The sequence below is a fragment of the Dromiciops gliroides genome, chromosome 1, assembly GCF_019393635.1.
Source record: "Dromiciops gliroides isolate mDroGli1 chromosome 1, mDroGli1.pri, whole genome shotgun sequence".
NCBI lineage: Eukaryota > Metazoa > Chordata > Mammalia > Microbiotheria > Microbiotheriidae > Dromiciops > Dromiciops gliroides.
The window spans coordinates 703,965,510-703,983,797 of record NC_057861.1 but is presented as its reverse complement, the minus strand read 5'-3'; the positions used below and the strand labels follow the sequence as shown (position 1 = coordinate 703,983,797).

General features: G+C 42.8%; 1 protein-coding gene and 1 long non-coding RNA gene across 4 annotated transcripts in view; one reads left to right on the top strand and one right to left on the bottom strand.

Moving 5' to 3' along the window:
* LOC122739942 overlaps positions 1 to 15,526 on the bottom strand; it is a 28,468-nt gene extending 12,942 nt beyond the window's left edge. Inside the window, exon 1 of the long non-coding RNA XR_006354696.1 lies at positions 15,395 to 15,526. This is a non-coding gene — a long non-coding RNA (uncharacterized LOC122739942). The remainder of the gene's footprint in view (positions 1 to 15,394) is intronic.
* The window catches only part of ZXDC (ZXD family zinc finger C), a 28,951-nt gene continuing 25,035 nt past the window's right edge, over positions 14,373 to 18,288 (top strand). For 2 of the 3 annotated variants that reach the window (XR_006354692.1, XR_006354693.1), the window contains exon 1: positions 14,388 to 15,747. Coding sequence is in view for 1 of the 3 variants with exons in the window: in XM_043981654.1 (XP_043837589.1) it covers positions 14,388 to 15,747 (1,360 nt within the window). In the remaining 2 variants the exon portion in view is untranslated. Of the gene's footprint in view, positions 15,748 to 18,288 lie in introns of all 3 variants that reach the window. The other variant, XM_043981654.1, reaches the window with a different exon arrangement.

The window sequence follows — 18,288 nt, the reverse complement described above, 5'->3', positions numbered from 1 at the left end:
CTTTGTGCCTAGCACCTTGCTAGGCAAGTACAAAGGATGAAAGGGTAGAGGAGAGTCCTGAAAACCCAGAAGGAGAGAGTATGCAGTACGAGAGGGTAGTTAACAGTGTCAAATGCAGCAGATAGACCTAGAAGGACAAAGACTGAAAAAAGACCAGAAGATTTGGCAATTAAGAGATCTTTGGTAACTTTAGGGACAGTAGTTTTTAGTTGAGTAATTAGGTTAGAAGCTAGATAAAAGGGAGTGGAAAAAAGAGAAGAAAGCAATTAAAAGGAGCAAGAGTAAACAGCTTTTTCTAGGTGTTTAGCTGGGAAAGGGAGGAGTTAAGCACTATAGCTTGAGAGGATAGTAGGGTTTAGTAAAGGTTTTTTAAGGATGGGGGAGACTTGGGCATACTTACAAGAAGTAGAGAAGGAATGAGAAATTAGGGAGAGGTTGAATATTAGGGGGAAGATGATTGAGGATGCAGTCTTCTGGAAAATATGGGAACGGATGGGATCAAGAGTACAGATAGAGGGATTGACCTCTTCAAAGAGAAGAGCCACATCATTGTCAGAGACTAGGGAAAAAGTGGAGAGATTGGAGGACAATGTCAAGGGGTTTTGAGATGAAAAGTGGAAAAGAGAGAAATCATGTGGAATGATCTTAATTTTCTCAGTAAAATAAGGGGTGAAGTCCTCAGCTAAGGAGGATATGGATGAGGTCAACTTGAGGAGAGAAAAGAAGGTTTGAAATTATTTCCTTGGGGAATGAGATACAGAATCAGGGAGGGAGGGGGGAGAGGATAGCTTGATGTAGTGAGAGCCCATATGAAGTTGGATAATATGAATTTATACTGTACCCAGTGAGCAGGGTTGTAAAGCTTCCTCCAACTCCATTAAAAGCTAGTGAATAGGGGACAGCTAGGTGGCTCAGTGAATAGAGCACTGGCCCTGGATTCAGGAGGACCCGAGTTCAAATCTGGCCTCAGACACTTAACACTTACTAGCTGTGTGACCCTGGGCAAGTCACTTAACCCTCATTGCCTCATTTTAAAAAGCTAGTGAATAGGAGTAAAGAAGGCAGAGGAAGGGGGTAATCCAGGACTAGGAGTAAGAGATGAGTAGTATTAAGACAATGCGGTGAAGAAATATTCTAGATTCAAACACGGTGCACAGTTGACTTGGCTAACTAGAAGGTTGACATCGGAAAAGAAAATGAAGTAAGAGGTGGAGTAATGGATTGAGAAAGTACTAAGGGGTGGAGAGAAATGGAGGTTTTGATAAGAGAAAAGGACCAGGTTTGGGAGATGTAAGGTATAGGAAGAGGGTCAGCTAGAGGAATGTAGATAGCTTTTTTCTAGTTTTAAAGCATGACAACAAATTGCTTTATCTCTACCTCAGGTGGTTTGCTTTACCTCTAGAGGGAATGTTTTTTGAAAAATGACGATATGCTAGATCAAGTAGGGAATACCAGTATAGCCTATATAAGCTCTAAAAATTCATAACCCAGTTTTTGCTCCCACAGATTAGTCTGAGCCCTTGAATAAAGCTATATCTCCCTTTCATAGTTTTAGGGATACCTCTGAGGAGTAGGTAGTGTTAATCTAATGCCATTAGCCTGAGCCTCCACTGGTGTGTTTATTTATCTGTGGAGTCTCATTTTATTCAGCCATCCTTACATAGAAAGGGGCATTTACCAAAATGATATAGTAAGAAGAGTTGGTACAAAAAAATCTCCCCAAAGTCTGTGGCACACTCTTCTACAAGTACATACAGCATCTTAGGGAAAGTGGGCTCAGGTTTGGGGAACTTATGTGGCAAAGAGGTAACTCACTGCTCACGCTGCTAGAACTCTTTTTCTTCTGTTGGTGGGATATTCCAAGTCTCCCTTAAGCATGGCATAGTTTCTTTGCTGGAACCCTGAATTCATATCCAGCTTGTTCTTGGCTACCCAGCACAGGCATTGCTTGAGCTGACCTGGGAACCAATGTGAAGATACAAAGCCCCAAGTCTTTTAGAACCTTTAAAGCCTCCAGACAAAGGGGAGGGATGTGGAGGAGACACACGTTGAAGCTAAGGCTTCTCTTTCCCTTGCCCCTTACAGGATTTTACTAGATTGTCATACCTAGAGACAGCTAGGTGGCACAGTGGGTAGTGTTACACTTGGAGTTGAGTTTAAGGCGGCTATGATACATCCAATTGTAAAAACCCAATACAGAATCTAATTTGAAATACCCAATATCACTAGTTGGTGATGTGGGACTAGAATTTCGCAGAGGGATTAAGGCTGAATATATGGACCTGTAAATTATCTGCAGGGCAGCGAGGTGGTGCAGCGGATAAAATTTCCTACCAGGATTTAGTAAGATCTGATTTCCAATGGAGCTTCAGTTACTTCCTAGCTCTGTTACCGTGGGTGAGTCATTCAACCCTGTTTGCCTCAGTTTCCTCAGCTGTAAAATGAGCTGGAGAAATGGCAAACCAGGGGAAGCTAGGTGGCGCAGTGGATAGAGCACAGGCCCTGGATTCAGGAGGACCTGAGTTCAAATCGAGCCTCAGACACTTGACACTTATTAGCTGTGTGACCCTGGGCAAGTTACTTAACCCCAATTGCCTCACCAAAAAAAAAAATTACTAAATTATATATTAAAAAAAAGAAATGGCAAACCATTCCAACATCTTTGCTAAGGCAACCCCAAATGGGATCATAAAGAGTCACATATGATGTTCCCCTACACTAAATCCTCATAACTCTTTTCATTTCTTTCATGGAACACACACTCTGTAGCAAAACCATTTGTGCATGAATCTTTTCTGCCTCTTTGAGAAGTTATTAGGGTCTCAGGGTCTGGGACTTGTTCTTTTTCTATTTCATATGCTTTACAGGACCTTGTACTGTGCCTTATTAAGGTGGTGGATATCCTGTGAATATCTGCTGAATTCTCTCAAAAGAAGGCCTTGTTCCCATTTCTACCGCAGAAGAGAAAATGGTCTGAGCTGAAAGATAATCTCCCATTGCTTCTTGTGACTTCTGTGTCACAGAATGTCTCGATCTCTGGTAGTTATGGGTTGGTGGTTGTCTAGCTAGAGTTTAGCAGCCAGACCAAAAGCCATGGTGGTAACAACAATCCTATGATCCAGGAGATTTGCACCTATTATTTCTCAGACAGCTGTCTAAGACTCTAAGTTGAGGGTGAGTTACAGATGTTGATGAGCTGATGCTGCAGATAAGTCACTCCTCTGTCCTTCCCCATCTTGCTGGCACTGAGCGGCTCTTCTGATGCTTCTGTGAAACACCTCTAGATCACAGAATACAACAATAATTCATAGATGGAGGCACTGAGGACTTCCAAGACATCTTCAGAAGTTGACAATGAAAGATGTCATTTAGTTTGTTTCAGTTGTAAAGGGAAGCAGAGAATTTATATTCCTTTAAAATTTCGAAAGGAAAAAGGTTGAGTAGATGTCTTAAAAATTCAGTATTTCGGGACTAAGATTTCTCTATGACTGCTATATATACAACAGTGGACCAAAATAACCTTGGATCATAGAGTTGTCCTAAGCACTTATCTACAGTAGAGGGAGCTGTAGCCCTAATGAAACCAACCAAGTGGGCAATAGTTTAAGACAAAAATAAAATCAAAATTAGCAGCTTTAAACATATATCTATAGGGGAAGCTAGGTGGCGCAGTGGATAGAGAACAGACCCTGGAGTCAGGAGTACCTGAGTTCAAATCTGGCCTCAGACACTTAACACTTACTAGCTGTATGACCCTGGGCAAGTCACTTAACCCCCCAGTTGCCTCACCAAAAAAAAAAAAAAAAAAAAAAGTATATCTGGGGCAGCTAGGTGGCGCAGTGGATAGAGAACAGACCCTGGAGTCAGGAGGACCTGAGTTCAAATCCGGCCTCAGACACTTGACACTTACTAGCTGTGTGACCCTGGGCAAATTATTCATACAAAATATTGTGAAAAAAGAAAAAAGTATATTTTGTTTGAAAATATACATACAAGCATGCAATTAAAACATAGGGAAGTGATGAATTGCCGGGGTATAGATAAGAAATATTGTTTAGGGTATGCAGAGATTAACATGAGCTAGAATAGTCAAGAAAGGCTTGATTGAAGAGGTGGGCCTTAAAAAAAAGAATAGGGGTTTCAGAAAAATCTGGAAAGAGTTATATGAACGATGCAAAGTAAAGTGAGCAGAACCAGAAGAATATTATACACAGTAACAGCAATATTGTGTGATAATCAACTGTGAATAATTTAGCTGTTCTCAGTAATACAATGATCCAAGACAATTTTAAAGGACTTATGGTGAAAAATCTATCCACCTCCACAGAAATAACTGATGGGGTCTGAATGCAGATTGAAGCATGTTTTTTTGTTTGTTTGTTTGCTTTTGTTTTGTTTTGTTTTTTAGTGAGGCAATTGGGGTTAAGTGATTTGCCCAGGGTCACACAGCTAGTAAGTGTTAAGTGTCTGAGGCCGGATTTGAATTCAGGTACTCCTGACTCCAGAGCCGGTGCTTTATCCACTGTGTCACCTAGCCACCCCCTGAAGCATGCTTTTTAAACTTTCTTTTATTTTTTGGGTCTGGTTTTGTTTTTTTTTTTTTGCAACATGGCTAATATGGAAATATGTTTTGCATGACTTCACATACATAATCTATATCAAATTGCTTGTCTTCTCAAGGGAGGAAGGGAGAAAGAATTTGGAACTCAAAAAATTTAAAAATGTTTTTAAAATTACATGTAATTGATTTTTTTAAAATGCTGAGTTATGTGATTAGGCCCATTTATTTACATATTAGTCTTGAGTCAGTCAGTAAGCACTTAACTATATTCTAGATACTGTGATAAGTGTGGGGATACAAAGAACGGCAAAAACAGCCCCTGTCTTCAAGGTGCTTACATTTGAATGGAGTGGATAACATGTAAGAAGGCATGTATGTATATCCACTGTTTTTTACCATGTTATCTATGGTCTTTTGTCAGTTCTGGCTGAAAAAAAGATGCTTGGCAGGCTAATTAGGTGATGAGGTTGTGTAGTGAATAGAGGGATGAGCCTAGATTTGGGAAGACTGAAGTTCAATTCAGCCTCACATATTTACTAGCTGTGTAACCCAAGGCAAGTAATTTAACCTCTGCCTCAGTTTTCTCAACTGTAAAATGGGGATAATATTAGCATCTACATCCCAGGGATGTTGTGAACATCAATTAGTACAGTGCCTGGCACATAGTAGGAACTGAATCAATACTTGTCATCACTAGATCCATACTCAAAGTCTTGTTCAGTTTGGCAGGACTTAATAAGAATATTAAATAGTCTTATTGTTCCAATATGGTCAGCCTTTGAGAATCCAGGTCTCCTCAGTGCTAAGAATCAGAGGAAAACTTAGTGGAAGGAGTTGTCATAGAACCTTATTTCTGCTGATCACATTCTCTATGTGTCTAATTCCCCCTACTAGATTATAAACTATAGAAGGACAGTGCCTGTGTCTTATTCATCTCTGAATTTCCTTGCCAAAGTCTTGCAAATAGCAATTGCTCTGTGTCTGATCCATATTACCTTGAGTGGAAATGGGAGCTAATGACTTTAGCTGTCACCTTGAAAAGGACAGAGAGCCTAACCCTGGCACTCATGCTGCACAGTGGAAAAAATAATTCTTGGTTCCAAGAACACTTGCTAATGGTTCTTAACTCTGGGGATCTCTAGACATGAGATTGCACAGCACGGCAGAAAGAATGCTGGACTTGTGATGTTGGCCAGGTCTGATTTAGGCTGGTCTTGTGGCGCTGCCTTGGGACTGGCATGGAATGAGACCCTCAGGGATTGTCTAACATCCCATGACAACATTTACTAAATAGCATGCAGAGGATACCCAATCAGGGCACAGCACTGATTCAGTTTTGTGTATTTGGCTTCTACTTTTACCTGCTTTTACTTTTATCATGATGGGGTATCAGTCAGAATAATATGTGAAACCCAAGGAGGAAGCTGATTCCTCCTGAGCGCTGCTTCTGTACTTGGTGACCAGGAAGCCATGTCAGAGTATGGAGTCTTAGTCTCCTAGACCAAATAAATCTCAAGGAAGATTTTATGACCTTTTAAAAGAGGTTTTTGGGACAGCTAGGTGGCACAGTGGATAGAGCACCGACCCTGGAGTCAGGAGAACCTGAGTTCAAATCTGGCCTCAGACACTTGACACTTACTAGCTGTGTGACCTTGGGCAAGTCACTTAACCCCAATTGCCTCACCCCCCCAATTAAAAAATTAAAATAGGTTTTTATTGATAGCCTTTGTTTGTAACAAAACCTAGATTTCTGCTGTACAGCTCCTCCTCTCCTCTCCCAGAGAGCCATCCCTTATAACAATTTTTAAAAATCAGCAAAATCCATTAATATACCCAAACAATCCGATAATACACATACAATCTTCACACCTATGGTCTTCTCCCTCCCCCAACCTCTGCACAGGACTGGAGGGAGGTGTCTTCTCATATGTCTACACTTGATACTGTTTCACCTTCATGATTTTGTTATATTTGGTTTTTTAAAATTTGTCATTCTTTCTACTTACATTGTTGTAATTATTGTGTATGTTGTTTTCTTGACCCTGCTTTCTTTAGTCAGCACTTAGCAGTATCTCTCATTTAAGTATTTCAGTGCTTCTCTGTAATTACCATATTCCCTACTTCTTAGAGCACAGTGATATTTTTTTTTTTTTTTTAGTGAGGCAATTGGGGTTAAGTGACTTGCCCAGGGTCACACAGCTAGTAAGTGTTAAGTGTCTGAGGCCGGATTTGAACTCAGGTACTCCTGACTCCAGGGCCGGTGCTCTATCCACTGCGCCACCTAGCTGTCCCCAATATTCTATTACATTCACAGACTGAAATTTTATTCATTCCCCCATCGATGATGGGTATCTACTTTGTTTCCAGTTCTTTTCTACTACAAAAAAAAATATACAGTTATAAATGTTTTGGGGGTATATGGAACCTTTCTTTTTGTCAGTGAGCTCCTTGGGGTATATGCTGGAAAATATGGGGCAAAGACTGTGGACATTTTAGTAACTTTATCTGCATCATTTCAAACCACTTTCCAGAATGGGTTCTACCATTCTCTACCAACAATACATTAGTGTGCTTTTTTTTCTTCCCACAAGCCTTCCAACATTGACTATTCCCATCTTTTGTCATCTTTTCAATTGTGTGAGGTGAAACCTCAGGTGGGTTTTGATTTGTATTTCTCTTGTTAGTGACTTAGAACTTTCATAGGGTTGTTAACTGTTTGCAAGTCTTTTGAGAATGGTTTGTTTAAGGGGCAGCTAGGTGGCGCAGTGGATAGAGCACCGGCCCTGGAGTCAGGAGGACCTGAGTTCAAATGTAGCCTCAGACACTTAACACTTACTAGCTGTGTGACCCTGGGCAAGTCACTTAACCCCAATTGCCTCACTAAAAAATTAAAAAAATAAAAAGGAGAATGGTTTGTTTATATCCTTTGACCCACTTATGGGGATTAGATTTTGTTTTTATATATTCCTATTGTTTGTCTTGAATACCAATCCCTTATCTGAGAAACTGATAGAAAGTTTTTCCCCTATTGAACCCTTTTCTTTTTTTTTTATCCTAGATGCATCAATTTTGTTTGCAAAGATTCTCAAGTTCATGTCATCAAAATGGTCTGTTTTATGATTTGTAATTTTATTACAAATACCATAAGTTAAATGTAAATTAAATTAATGTAAAAATTAAATGAGACTCAAAATTAAATTTAAATAAAAATTATAAAAATTTATTACAAAATTATTAATGTCTCTACCATGTATCCTATATTTGCTTAACAATTTATTTCTTTTCCATAGCTATGAAAAGTTATATGATCTGTGATCTTTAATAATCAGGTCCTATATCCATTTTGAATTTATTGTGGAATATGGTGTAAGATGTTAGTCTAAGCCTAAATTCTGCCAATTGTTTTCCAGTTTCTCCAGCAGTTTCTATCAGGTAAGAGTTATTTCTTAAGTAATTTATATTTTCCAGTTTATTGAAGACTGGGTTAAGTTCCATCATTTCTGGTTTTCTGTTATTTATGCTGTTACATTTATCTGCTTTTCTATTTTTTAAGCAATAACAGAAAAGTTTTGATGATTGCTGCTTTATATGGTTTGAATTCTACCTGGAAGTGCAATTACCCCTTATTCCTACCTTTGCTCAATATTTACCTTCATATTCTGGAATTTTGTTTCTACAAATGAATTTTGTTTTTATTTTTAGCTCTGTAAAGTAAGCCATTGGTAATTTTATTGGTACTGCATTTAAATTGTAAATTAACTTTGATAGCATTGCATTTTATTATATTAGCACAGTCCAAATTTCAGCTTTTTTAAGTTATTCTTTATTTCGTTAGTGAGAACTTTATAATAAAATCTATACAAGTATTGAGTATGCATTGATAGACTGACTCCAAAATATTGTACATATTTTGTAGTTATTCCAAAAGGGACTTCCTTTTCTATTATTGCTTCTTAGATTTTGTCATTATATAGAAATGCTATTGATTTTTGTGGGTTTATTTTGTAGCCTTTAACTTCGCTGAAGTTCTTAATTGCTTCAATTAGTTTCTTTCCAAGTAACCATCATCTCATCAGCAAACGGATAATTTTGTCTTCATTTTGCTGATCTTTATGCCTTTAATTTCTTTCTTTTGCCCTAACACTACAGCTGGCACTTCTATAGCTATGTCAAATAACAGTAGGGAGAGTGGGTATCTTCATTTTACTACAATATTTATTAGGAAAGCTTCTGCCATTGTATCCCTATATCCCTATTGTATATGATGTTTCCTTTTGGTTTCGGATAGATACTTTTTAAGTTCCCTTTATGCCTATATTTTGCACATGTTATTCTTTCTTTTCTTTTCTTTTTGTAGTATAAATGAGCGTTGTACTTTGTCAAAGATGTTTTCTATACCTATTGAGAATATTAAGAGGTTTTTAGTAAGGAGCTAGGTAATGCAGTTAATAGAGTGAGCTCTAAATCTGGAATCAAGAAAACCTGTATTCAAATCTGGTGTCAGACACTTCCTAGATGTGTGACTTTGGGCAAGTCACTTAACCTCTGTCTGCCTCAGTTTCCTCATTTGTAAAATGAGGGGAGAGAAGCAGCACTTGCATTGAAGGGTTGTTGTAACATTTGTAAATGAGATAACATTTGTAAATTACTTTACAAATCTTAAAGCAAAAAAATATATATCATAATTATTATTATTATTTTGGATGTCTTTGTTCTTAATATGATTGCATTGATTGTTTTCTAAGGTTGAATCACCCTTGTGTCTCTGGCATAAAAACAATTTATTCATAATGAATGATTTCTTGAAAACATTGCTATATTATATTAAGATTGTATTTAAAATTTTAAAATATATATTCATCAATGATATTGGTCTACAGTTTTCTTGTGCTTTATCTTTCTCTGTTTTAGGTATTATAGGCATAGATTTTTATTTATTTATTTTTTTAAATAAAAGGAATTCAGTAGAGTGCTTTCTTTCTCAATTTAAAAAAGAATGTTAGGGGCAGCTAGATGGTGAAGTGGATAGAGCACCAGCCCTGGATTCAGGAGTACCTCAGTTCAAATCCAACCTCAGACACTTAACACTTACTAGCTGTGTGACCCTGGGCAAGTCACTTAACCCCAATTGCCCTGCAAAAAAAAAAAAAAGAATGTTATATTGATATTAATTGCTCCTTAAAAGTTTGATAGAATTCTCCTATAAATCAAGATGAAGAGGTGTTTTGTTTATTTTTGAGATGTCCTTTAAAACCAGATTTATTTCCTTCTCTGAAACAGGATTATCTGGTGTTCCATTTGACTTTTTAAACTTAAAATTTTTAAAGTCAATCCTCTGTGTGTGTGTGTGTTTATCACTTCTGTTGGCATAGTATGCAGAGTAGGTTCTGATAATTCTTTTTATATCTTCTGGTCCTGTGATTTCACCTTGCTCATTTAAAAAATTTTGTTGATTTGACTTTTCCCCTTCTTTTTAAAACAAATTGTCTAAAGGTTTATGAATTTTGTTAGCCCTCCACCCAAAACAGCTTTTTTCTTTATCATTTTATAAAATTTTTGGTTTCTAATTTATCTATATTTCCTCTCATTTTTAAGATTTTCACTTTTGCCCTATCTTGGATGCAGAGGCAATAATAATGTAAATGTGTTTTTTAATGCCATTGATATCCTAAGGTGGGGGGGGCGGGGAGGAGGAGATTTTGGAAGAAGCAGAAGGGTACTATCCCTTATTATTTTTGGGATAAGTACAAACTATTCATCCTAGCACATACAACTCTCCATAATATGGCTCTAGCCTACTTTTACAATCCAGCAAGGCATATGCTAATTTAAACCAGTCAGACAACTAAAGATCAGAAGGAACTGGGGTAAGGGGTTGGCCCATGGGGCTGTACCTGGCCTCAAGGAAAAGGAACTGGGATTCAGTTAGGGTCTAAAAGCCTAGAAGCTATTTGGGGTAGGACTGAGGTTGGAAAAAATGTAAATGCCCCAATATGGAAGGTGGCTGAGATAGCTTTGAGATTCAGGCCTGGGGGTAAACCTAACATCAAAGAGAGACCATAGCAACTAGGGAATATAATGGGGGTGGATGGGAGGAAGGCTAAAACTACGAAATATTTCAAGAAAAAGAAAATTCAGTTAAAAATCCAGATGTAAACTGAAACAACTAAACAACAACAGAATTTTAATAGTCTTTTTAATCTTATTTCTATTTTTGTCTTTCTTTTGTTTAGGCTTATTTTGCTTCCTTTACCTCTATTACACTCAATCCCTGCATTCCTTTGATGACTATAGATATGAAACTATGGAATTCAATGCTATTAATGGTACCATTGAGTGTTATTTAGTATCAATGGCTGGTGTACAAACGAAATGCTATTCCTATTATATTGTTGCCAAATTGCATATTTGCTTCCTGTCACTTGCTTAGAGCATTGTTTCATAAAATCATTGCGACATATCACACACGCAAAAAAATCCAGATGTAAGCAGCTACATCAACAAAGATATTAAAATTAGAAGGGAAGGTGATTACTAAAACATTCAAGAGATAACAAACCTCCAAATAAACATTGCAAGACAAAATGAAATTGAACCAATATTTGATAAAACTCAAAACTTTGTGGACTACCGATACAGCACAGAACCACAGAGGGATGTTCCAGAACAATTTGAGAGAAATCAAAATTTTGAGAGAAGTTAGAAAAGGAAAATCACAGAATTTATGGCCAGCACAGCAGAAATAATTAAAGGAAAGAAAAACATGATTCTAAGAGTGAATAGTAGATTGGGAAAACAAATATATTGAAGTGATGAGTAGCAAAAAGCAATAGCATTAAAAGAACACTATTCAGAGCAAAATATACTGATCTCAAGTAGAGTTGACTTCAGGGCTTCTGGAAGAGCACAAGATAGGACTCCTGCATTCCTATTTTGTGACATGTAATTTTAGTGGGACTGTGGTGAAAACCCACTTCCCCAAAGTAAGTATATGTAGAGCTCCATGTGGCCTACCACAGTGCCCCTGAAAATAGTAGGGTCTTAATAAACACTATTTTTTTTTATTCTGTGCAGAGCACTGTATTAGTTTGGGGAATGCTACCTGTATACATCAAGTAAAACAAGGTCATTTGAGAAGTGAGAGCCCATTAGCAAAGGAGAAGATTAGGTGGTACCAGAGCTGAACTTTGAGGGAAGATAAGATCCTTCAGAGGCAGGGAGAAGAAGGCAGAGCATTCCAGGCGTGTGGTCCCACAGTGATGGGAGATTGAATGCTGAGTTACAGTTTAGTTGGAATGTGGAACATGTAAAACGGGCTGATCTGAAATAAGATTCTAAAAGTTAGTTGGAACTAAATTATGGAGAGTTTTCAATCCCTGGCTGCTCAAACAAACTTGCCAAGGTACATGCCCCTCCCCAAAGTCTCCAGTGGTCTCCTATTGCCTCTTGGAAATAGACTCTTCAGCCTCGTCTTTAAGGAAGACCCTCCACTACTTATCTGGCTTTTAGCTTTCCAGTCTATTTACATATTGCTCCCCTTTAGGACGTTTTAACTTTTACCCTAAACTGTTCCCTGAACTTTACCCTCCATCTCCCAACTCCCTGCATTTGCACAGGCAGGCCCCCAGGCCAGGGATGTACTGCCTCTGGTTCTACCTGTCCCAGTCTCTTTCTTCAAGGTTCAAATCGGGGACTTCCTCCTCAATGAAACCTTCCCTAATTTCCCTACTTGGTTGGTGCTTTCTCCTTCTTAATTCATTCACCTTGTATTCTATGTATACAAACTTAACCTTCACTAATGCTCCCCGACCATCTTTCGCATCTTCCTTCCAACAGAAGATTAGGAATCCATCTGTGGATCCCTCTAGCTCTTTTGTCTTGTGCGGCCCAGGCTTTCTCACCACTTCCTGGAGGAAATCTCCCTTTTACTTTCTAGCCCTTCTTTGTGTATAATCTTCTTCCATTAGAATAGAAGCTCCTTGAGGGCAGACTCTATCTTGTTTGCTTAATCTGTATCCCTGACGCTTTGCCTAGTGCCTTGCACCAATAAGTCAGCCCTTACTAGATGCTTTGTGTTGCTTTGTTTCTGTCTGCAGCGGTGAGTATGATGCAGTAGTAGTACTGGTGTAATACAGTAGGCACTTAATAAATGCTTGTTAATGATAGTGGTTAACATCTAGCTAGCACCTACTATGTACTATGTATTAAATAATTTATAATTATCTCATTTGATCCTCACAACAACCCTGGGGGGCAGGTGTAGTTATTCCCATTTTACAGATGAGGCAAACAGAGGCTAAATGATTTGGCCAATTTATTTGTGCCTGACTGACTGTTCTGAACAAAGTGGGTACTAAATATTTGTCATATGGAATTTAACTGGCTATGACTCTGTCAAGCTACCTCACCTTTTCAGGACTCAGTTTCCTCACATGTAAAATGGCAAAAATGTTTGTCCTCAAACATAACTAAAGGACATCTATCCTCATTTGGTTATGAAAATGGTTAAACTGCAGATGTAAGTTATTTATTGCCCCCCCCCCTTTTTGGCCAGTGTGGAAGGTAAGCTTGATGTTAAAGCTAATGCTGCTGTGAATATTTCTGTATCTGCTGAAGTGAGGAAATAGATGATTGCAATGCAATGACCACATGTGATTCTAAAAGACTGAGGATGCCATCCATTTCAGAGGTAATGGATTTAGGATGCAGGAGACATTTTGAGGGGTACAGCCACTGGGGAATTTGTTTTGCATGACTATGCATATTTGTTATAAGATTTTTTTTCTCCCTTAATGGAGAGAATGGGAGAGGGGAAAATAGATTTCATTTAATTTTTTAAAACAGAGAAGTGTGTGTGGGGGAGTTACTTATAGATATGAACTGCTGCATGAACTTTCAGTCAAGGTCACTGTATCATTAATTTTTACTTAACCGTGTTACAACAGACCTCTCACAAAATATTTGTAATATGAACAACCAAAACACAAAAGTAAAACTGGGGAAAATTGAGTGTGGTTGTGAATAGATCCGTAAATAATTGTGAGTGTGTAAAATGAATCATCTCCTCCTTTGCCTAGTTTATCTCTGGAGACATACTAGTCCGGATAGCAGAGTGATAATACAGTGAAATAATCACTGGAGACGCAGCTGCGTGAAAAGGAGAGACTGCCATTAAGTAGGTGCAAGAACTCAGTTTAAATGCTCTCAATCTTAATTTCCTCATCTCTCAGATGGGGATACTGCTTGCATTACCTCGGTAGGGGGCCATTTGTTGTAAGCACAGTGCTTCATAAACGTGAGTTATTACCATAATTTTTGTATGCTGTTTTCACCAATATAAAACGAAGAGGTCGGATTAGATTGTCTCCATGGTCCCTTCCTGTTTTAAATATTCCTCGTATGTAAAATGGGGATAAAAATATTGTCCTGGGAGCTAGTCTTGGCATGGGGGAACCGGGATTCCAGTTCAGGTTCTAACACTTGATTAGCTACGGGACTTCCCCTCCTGAGCTCCGGGCCTCCGTTTCCCCCCGTTAGTGAAATGCTATGCTTCTCCTCGCACGACTCTTCCCTCCGCCCGCCCCGGACGCTGGCAGCACTCGCTAAGCAAAGCTCAGCGGTTGCTTCAACCATGCTGAGGCCCGACCGAGCCGCCCCGCCCTACCCCAATCCGCGTCATTTCCTGCGCTCCGGGTTTTGGCGCTCGCTCGGCCCAGCAGCCCGTCGGGGGCGCGCTCGGCGCTGGGGCCGCGGCGGCGGCGCGCAGGGCGGGGTCGCGCCTCCTCCCCCGTCTCCTGTTTCAGCCGCTGCTACAGGGGCACCCAAGATGGAAATCCAGGGGCTGCTCGCGGCCCAGACCCCGCGCGGGAACCAACATGGCGGCGGCGGCCGCGGCGGCGCCGCTTGTCCCCGGCCGCCTCCGCCGCCGCCGCCGCTTGCGGCCTCCCGAGCCTGCGGAGGGCCCGGCCCGCCGGCCGCCTCAGCCCCCGCGCGACGCCGCCTGCTCCTCCGGGGCCCCGAAGATGGCGGGCCGCTGCTGCGGAGAGAGAAGCCACCGCCGCCGCCTCCGGGGGAGGCCTCCGCCTCCGCCGCCGACCTGAGCCTCCCGCTGTTGCTCCTGGATGAGAAGCCGCCACCGCCGGGCCCAGCGGGAGACGCGGCCCCCTCGGCCTCCTCCCCGCAGCCCCCTCTCCTGGCGCCCGAGGCCGGTGGCGGCGGCGGCGACTCCTTCCTGGTGGTGTTCAACCTGGGGCGGGGAGCCGAGGCGGAGGCCGGCGCCGGGGCGGCCAAGCCGAGGCCCGGGGAAGCGGCGGCGGCCGCCGCGCTCAGGGACGAGGGCGGCGGCGGCGGCGCGAGCCCGGCCCCCTGCGCGCCCGCCCGACCCCGCGAGCAGCCCCCGGCTTTGGCGCCCTGCGGAGCACCGGCGCCCTGCGGGCCCCCGGCCGGCCCGGCCGCCGCCTTCTCGGGCACCATCACCATCAACAACCAGAACCTCATCGTGCGCATCGAGAACGGCTTCCTGACGCTGGCGACGCCGCTGGGCGCTGAGCCCGGCGCGGCCAAGACCGGCCCGCAGCCCCCGGGCCCGCCGCCCGCGGAGCCGCAGCCACCCCCAGGCGCCGCCGGCCCCGCGCTCTGTCCCTCCGAGCCGGCCGACCTGCCCCTGCCCGACCCCGTGGCCAGCTTCCTGCTGTCGGAGCCCGCGACCAAGGGCCCCGCGCCGCCGCTGCCACTGCCCCCGGGGACCGACGGCAACGGGGGCTCGGGCGGGCCAGGCGGCGGTGCGGGCGTAGTGCTGGTCTACCACTGCCCCGAGCCCGAGTGCCCACAGACCTTCCCCAAGAAGCACCAGCTGAAGCTGCACCTGCTGTCGCACAGCAGCACGCAGGGCCAACGGCCCTTCAAGTGCCCGCTGGACGGCTGCGGCTGGTCCTTCACCACCTCCTACAAGCTCAAGCGGCACCTGCAATCGCACGACAAGTTGCGGCCCTTCAGCTGCCCCGCCGGCGGCTGCGGCAAGAGGTTCACCACCGTCTACAACCTCAAGGCGCACATGAAGGGCCACGAGCAGGAGAACACGTTCAAGTGCGAGGTGTGCGCAGAGCGCTTCCCCACGCACGCCAAGCTCGCGGCGCACCAACGCAGCCACTTCGAGCCCGAGCGGCCCTACAAGTGCGAGTTCCCCGGTAACGACCCCGGCGCCCCTCCCCCCGCCCCCTCCTGCCCCCCGCCCCGGCCCGGAGCTGTTTCGGTGCGGGCCGGCCCCGAGGTTAGGAAGCCAGTCGTCCCCCCCCTCCCGAGGCAGCCGTGGCTGCCGAGTCAGTTTCAGGGCCGGCCTCTAAAACCTACCAGGGGAGGCTGGGAGGAGGCTTGGGCCAGTCGGCTGGGGTCTCTCCCGTGGAGCTGTCCAATGTCATACAGACAAGGGCTGCTGAAACTTTTTCCACTCATCATTGTTTCGCAACCCCGGTTATATAGGCACATAAAATAAGTATACACGATCCTTTACTGTTGCTAAAATTTTCACTACCCCCACATTCAGTTAATGACTCACAGTTTAAGAAGCTTTGACCGGCGTCCAGATGATAGGGGCTGGGGGCCTCCTGCGGTCACACCTGGTGGCGACTCTTCCAATCCGGTATTTTGTCTCTGCTGCATCTCCTTGGACAGCATTGACTTCTGATCAGGTTTTACATGACGTTGTTGTGGCAAATACTGAGCATCCTTAAATTTTAAATACTCTCAGGAGTGCAGAACAGCTTTTTGTCACAGGATCTCAGGAAAGCTTACACAGGAGTCATGAAGTCCATGCATATTGGCATCCTTCCCTTTTTTGGAGAGCAAATTAGTGATTAGAGACTTACTTGGAGTTATATTGAGTATTCCTTTCTGCAAGAAGCTGAGAAGGAATATTTGCAAAAAGCAGAAACATAGTGTTGTTTTGGAAACTATTCTTGATTGCAGAAGTATTAGGAGAGCTCCTACACTAGTTTTACTTCAACTCTGAGTGTGTTGGAGGCCATCTTTAATTTTTTTTTCTTTTAAAACTATTTTTACATGAATTTATAATGTCACCCCCCCCTTCATCCTTGTCCTTGTTGAATGCCTGCAATAACAGAAGCAGAAAACGAAATTCTCACCATAATATGGTGTATGTGGCGCCATTTCTAAAGTATTGTGATCTCAGCCTTCCTAGTTAGGTTTCCCAGTGAGTTTTGGCATCTGAGGTCCTGATAGAGGGGGTGTGGTTTGTTCCACAAACCATTTTGTATGTTAGACTTGGAGTCAGAAGATGGAGGTTTGTCTACTCAACTTCTCACCAACCTTGGTCAGGTCATTTCATGTCCCTGATCCTGAAGAAAGCTTCATTTTTAAAGGGGGGATAACTGTTCACCTTCTGAGCTTTGGGGAAGGCCTAAGTGCTGGGGTGTAGTATCCACATGAGGAGAGGCACTGGGGAACAGGGCATGGCTGTGGCACTGGTCGAAGGAGCTGGGAAGGTCTGGCTTCAGTTTCTTCCTCTGGCCCATGTAATTTGTGTGACTCAGAACCTATCTGAGTGCTGGGGCAGAGATATTGCTGCCCTGCATTGGCAGATGGTGTCCAATATCAGTGAAGGGACAGGCCCAGTCCATCTCCTATATCCCATGAAAGAGAGAGCACATATTTAGAGTCAGGACTGTATTCCAATCCTGCATCTAAGTCACCCTCTGCATCTCTGTTTCCTCATTTGTAAAATGAGGCAGTGCACTGTGTGACCTGTAAGGTTCATATCCACTCTAAAATCTCTCATGCCTGACAATACTCCTCATTAGGGATATTGTTGGGCCTCCGTTATGGAGCTGCACTGTGACAAATGTCACACTTGAGGGAGGGCTGACATGTTAGGGATACATTTTTGTTGGGACTGTTGATTTCCAACAAGAGGTGGGAAGGTGGGTCAGAGTTTCCCCTAAGCCCAGATCATTGTAATAACCAACCACTCAATAACCAAAGCACTCTCGGGGTGGGTTGGTTGGTTTGAGGAGATACAGCTTCTGGTCTCATTTTACAGATGAGGGAGGTTATACATGGTCATACGTCCTGTAAGATTTAAACTGGTATCTGCCTTCCTGCCAGCTCAGTGGGTACTCTGGCCAGTACATTGTGCTGCCTCTCATCAAAACTCATCAGGCCACACAGGGATTGACCCAAAAGCCTTACTTAGCAGACTTTAAAGAACCAATGGCCCTTGGATTACATGCCCCCCGATTCCCCGACGCACACCCACAAAAGCTGTAGTACAATAAGGAGATGATACATTTCTGTGTAGAAAGAGAAATCATTTGTAACTTTAGACTAATCCATGCAATTCTGGTCACTCCAAATTTGTGAATTCTTCATACTAGAGAAACATAATTTGAGCATCCCCATTGGTGGAGTTTACATATCCTCCCCCCTCCCTCTCCCGCAATTGACTTAGGCTAATGACCAATCCCATAAGATCCCAAAGAAGGAAGGTCTCCCCCACCTTGGATGGGTCCCAGTTTAGCCAAGACAGATCCAACAGCCATTGATGGCTGGGGATCTCCAGGGGGTTGAGATGCTCTGACACTTCCTAGATGACATGTCAGCCTTACCTCATTTGTAAAATGGACATGAAATCTATACTACGTACCTCACAAGTTTTCTGTGGTGAGGCATAAAATACTTTGCCTGCTTCTTGCTATCATTAGTTGGATCAGTTC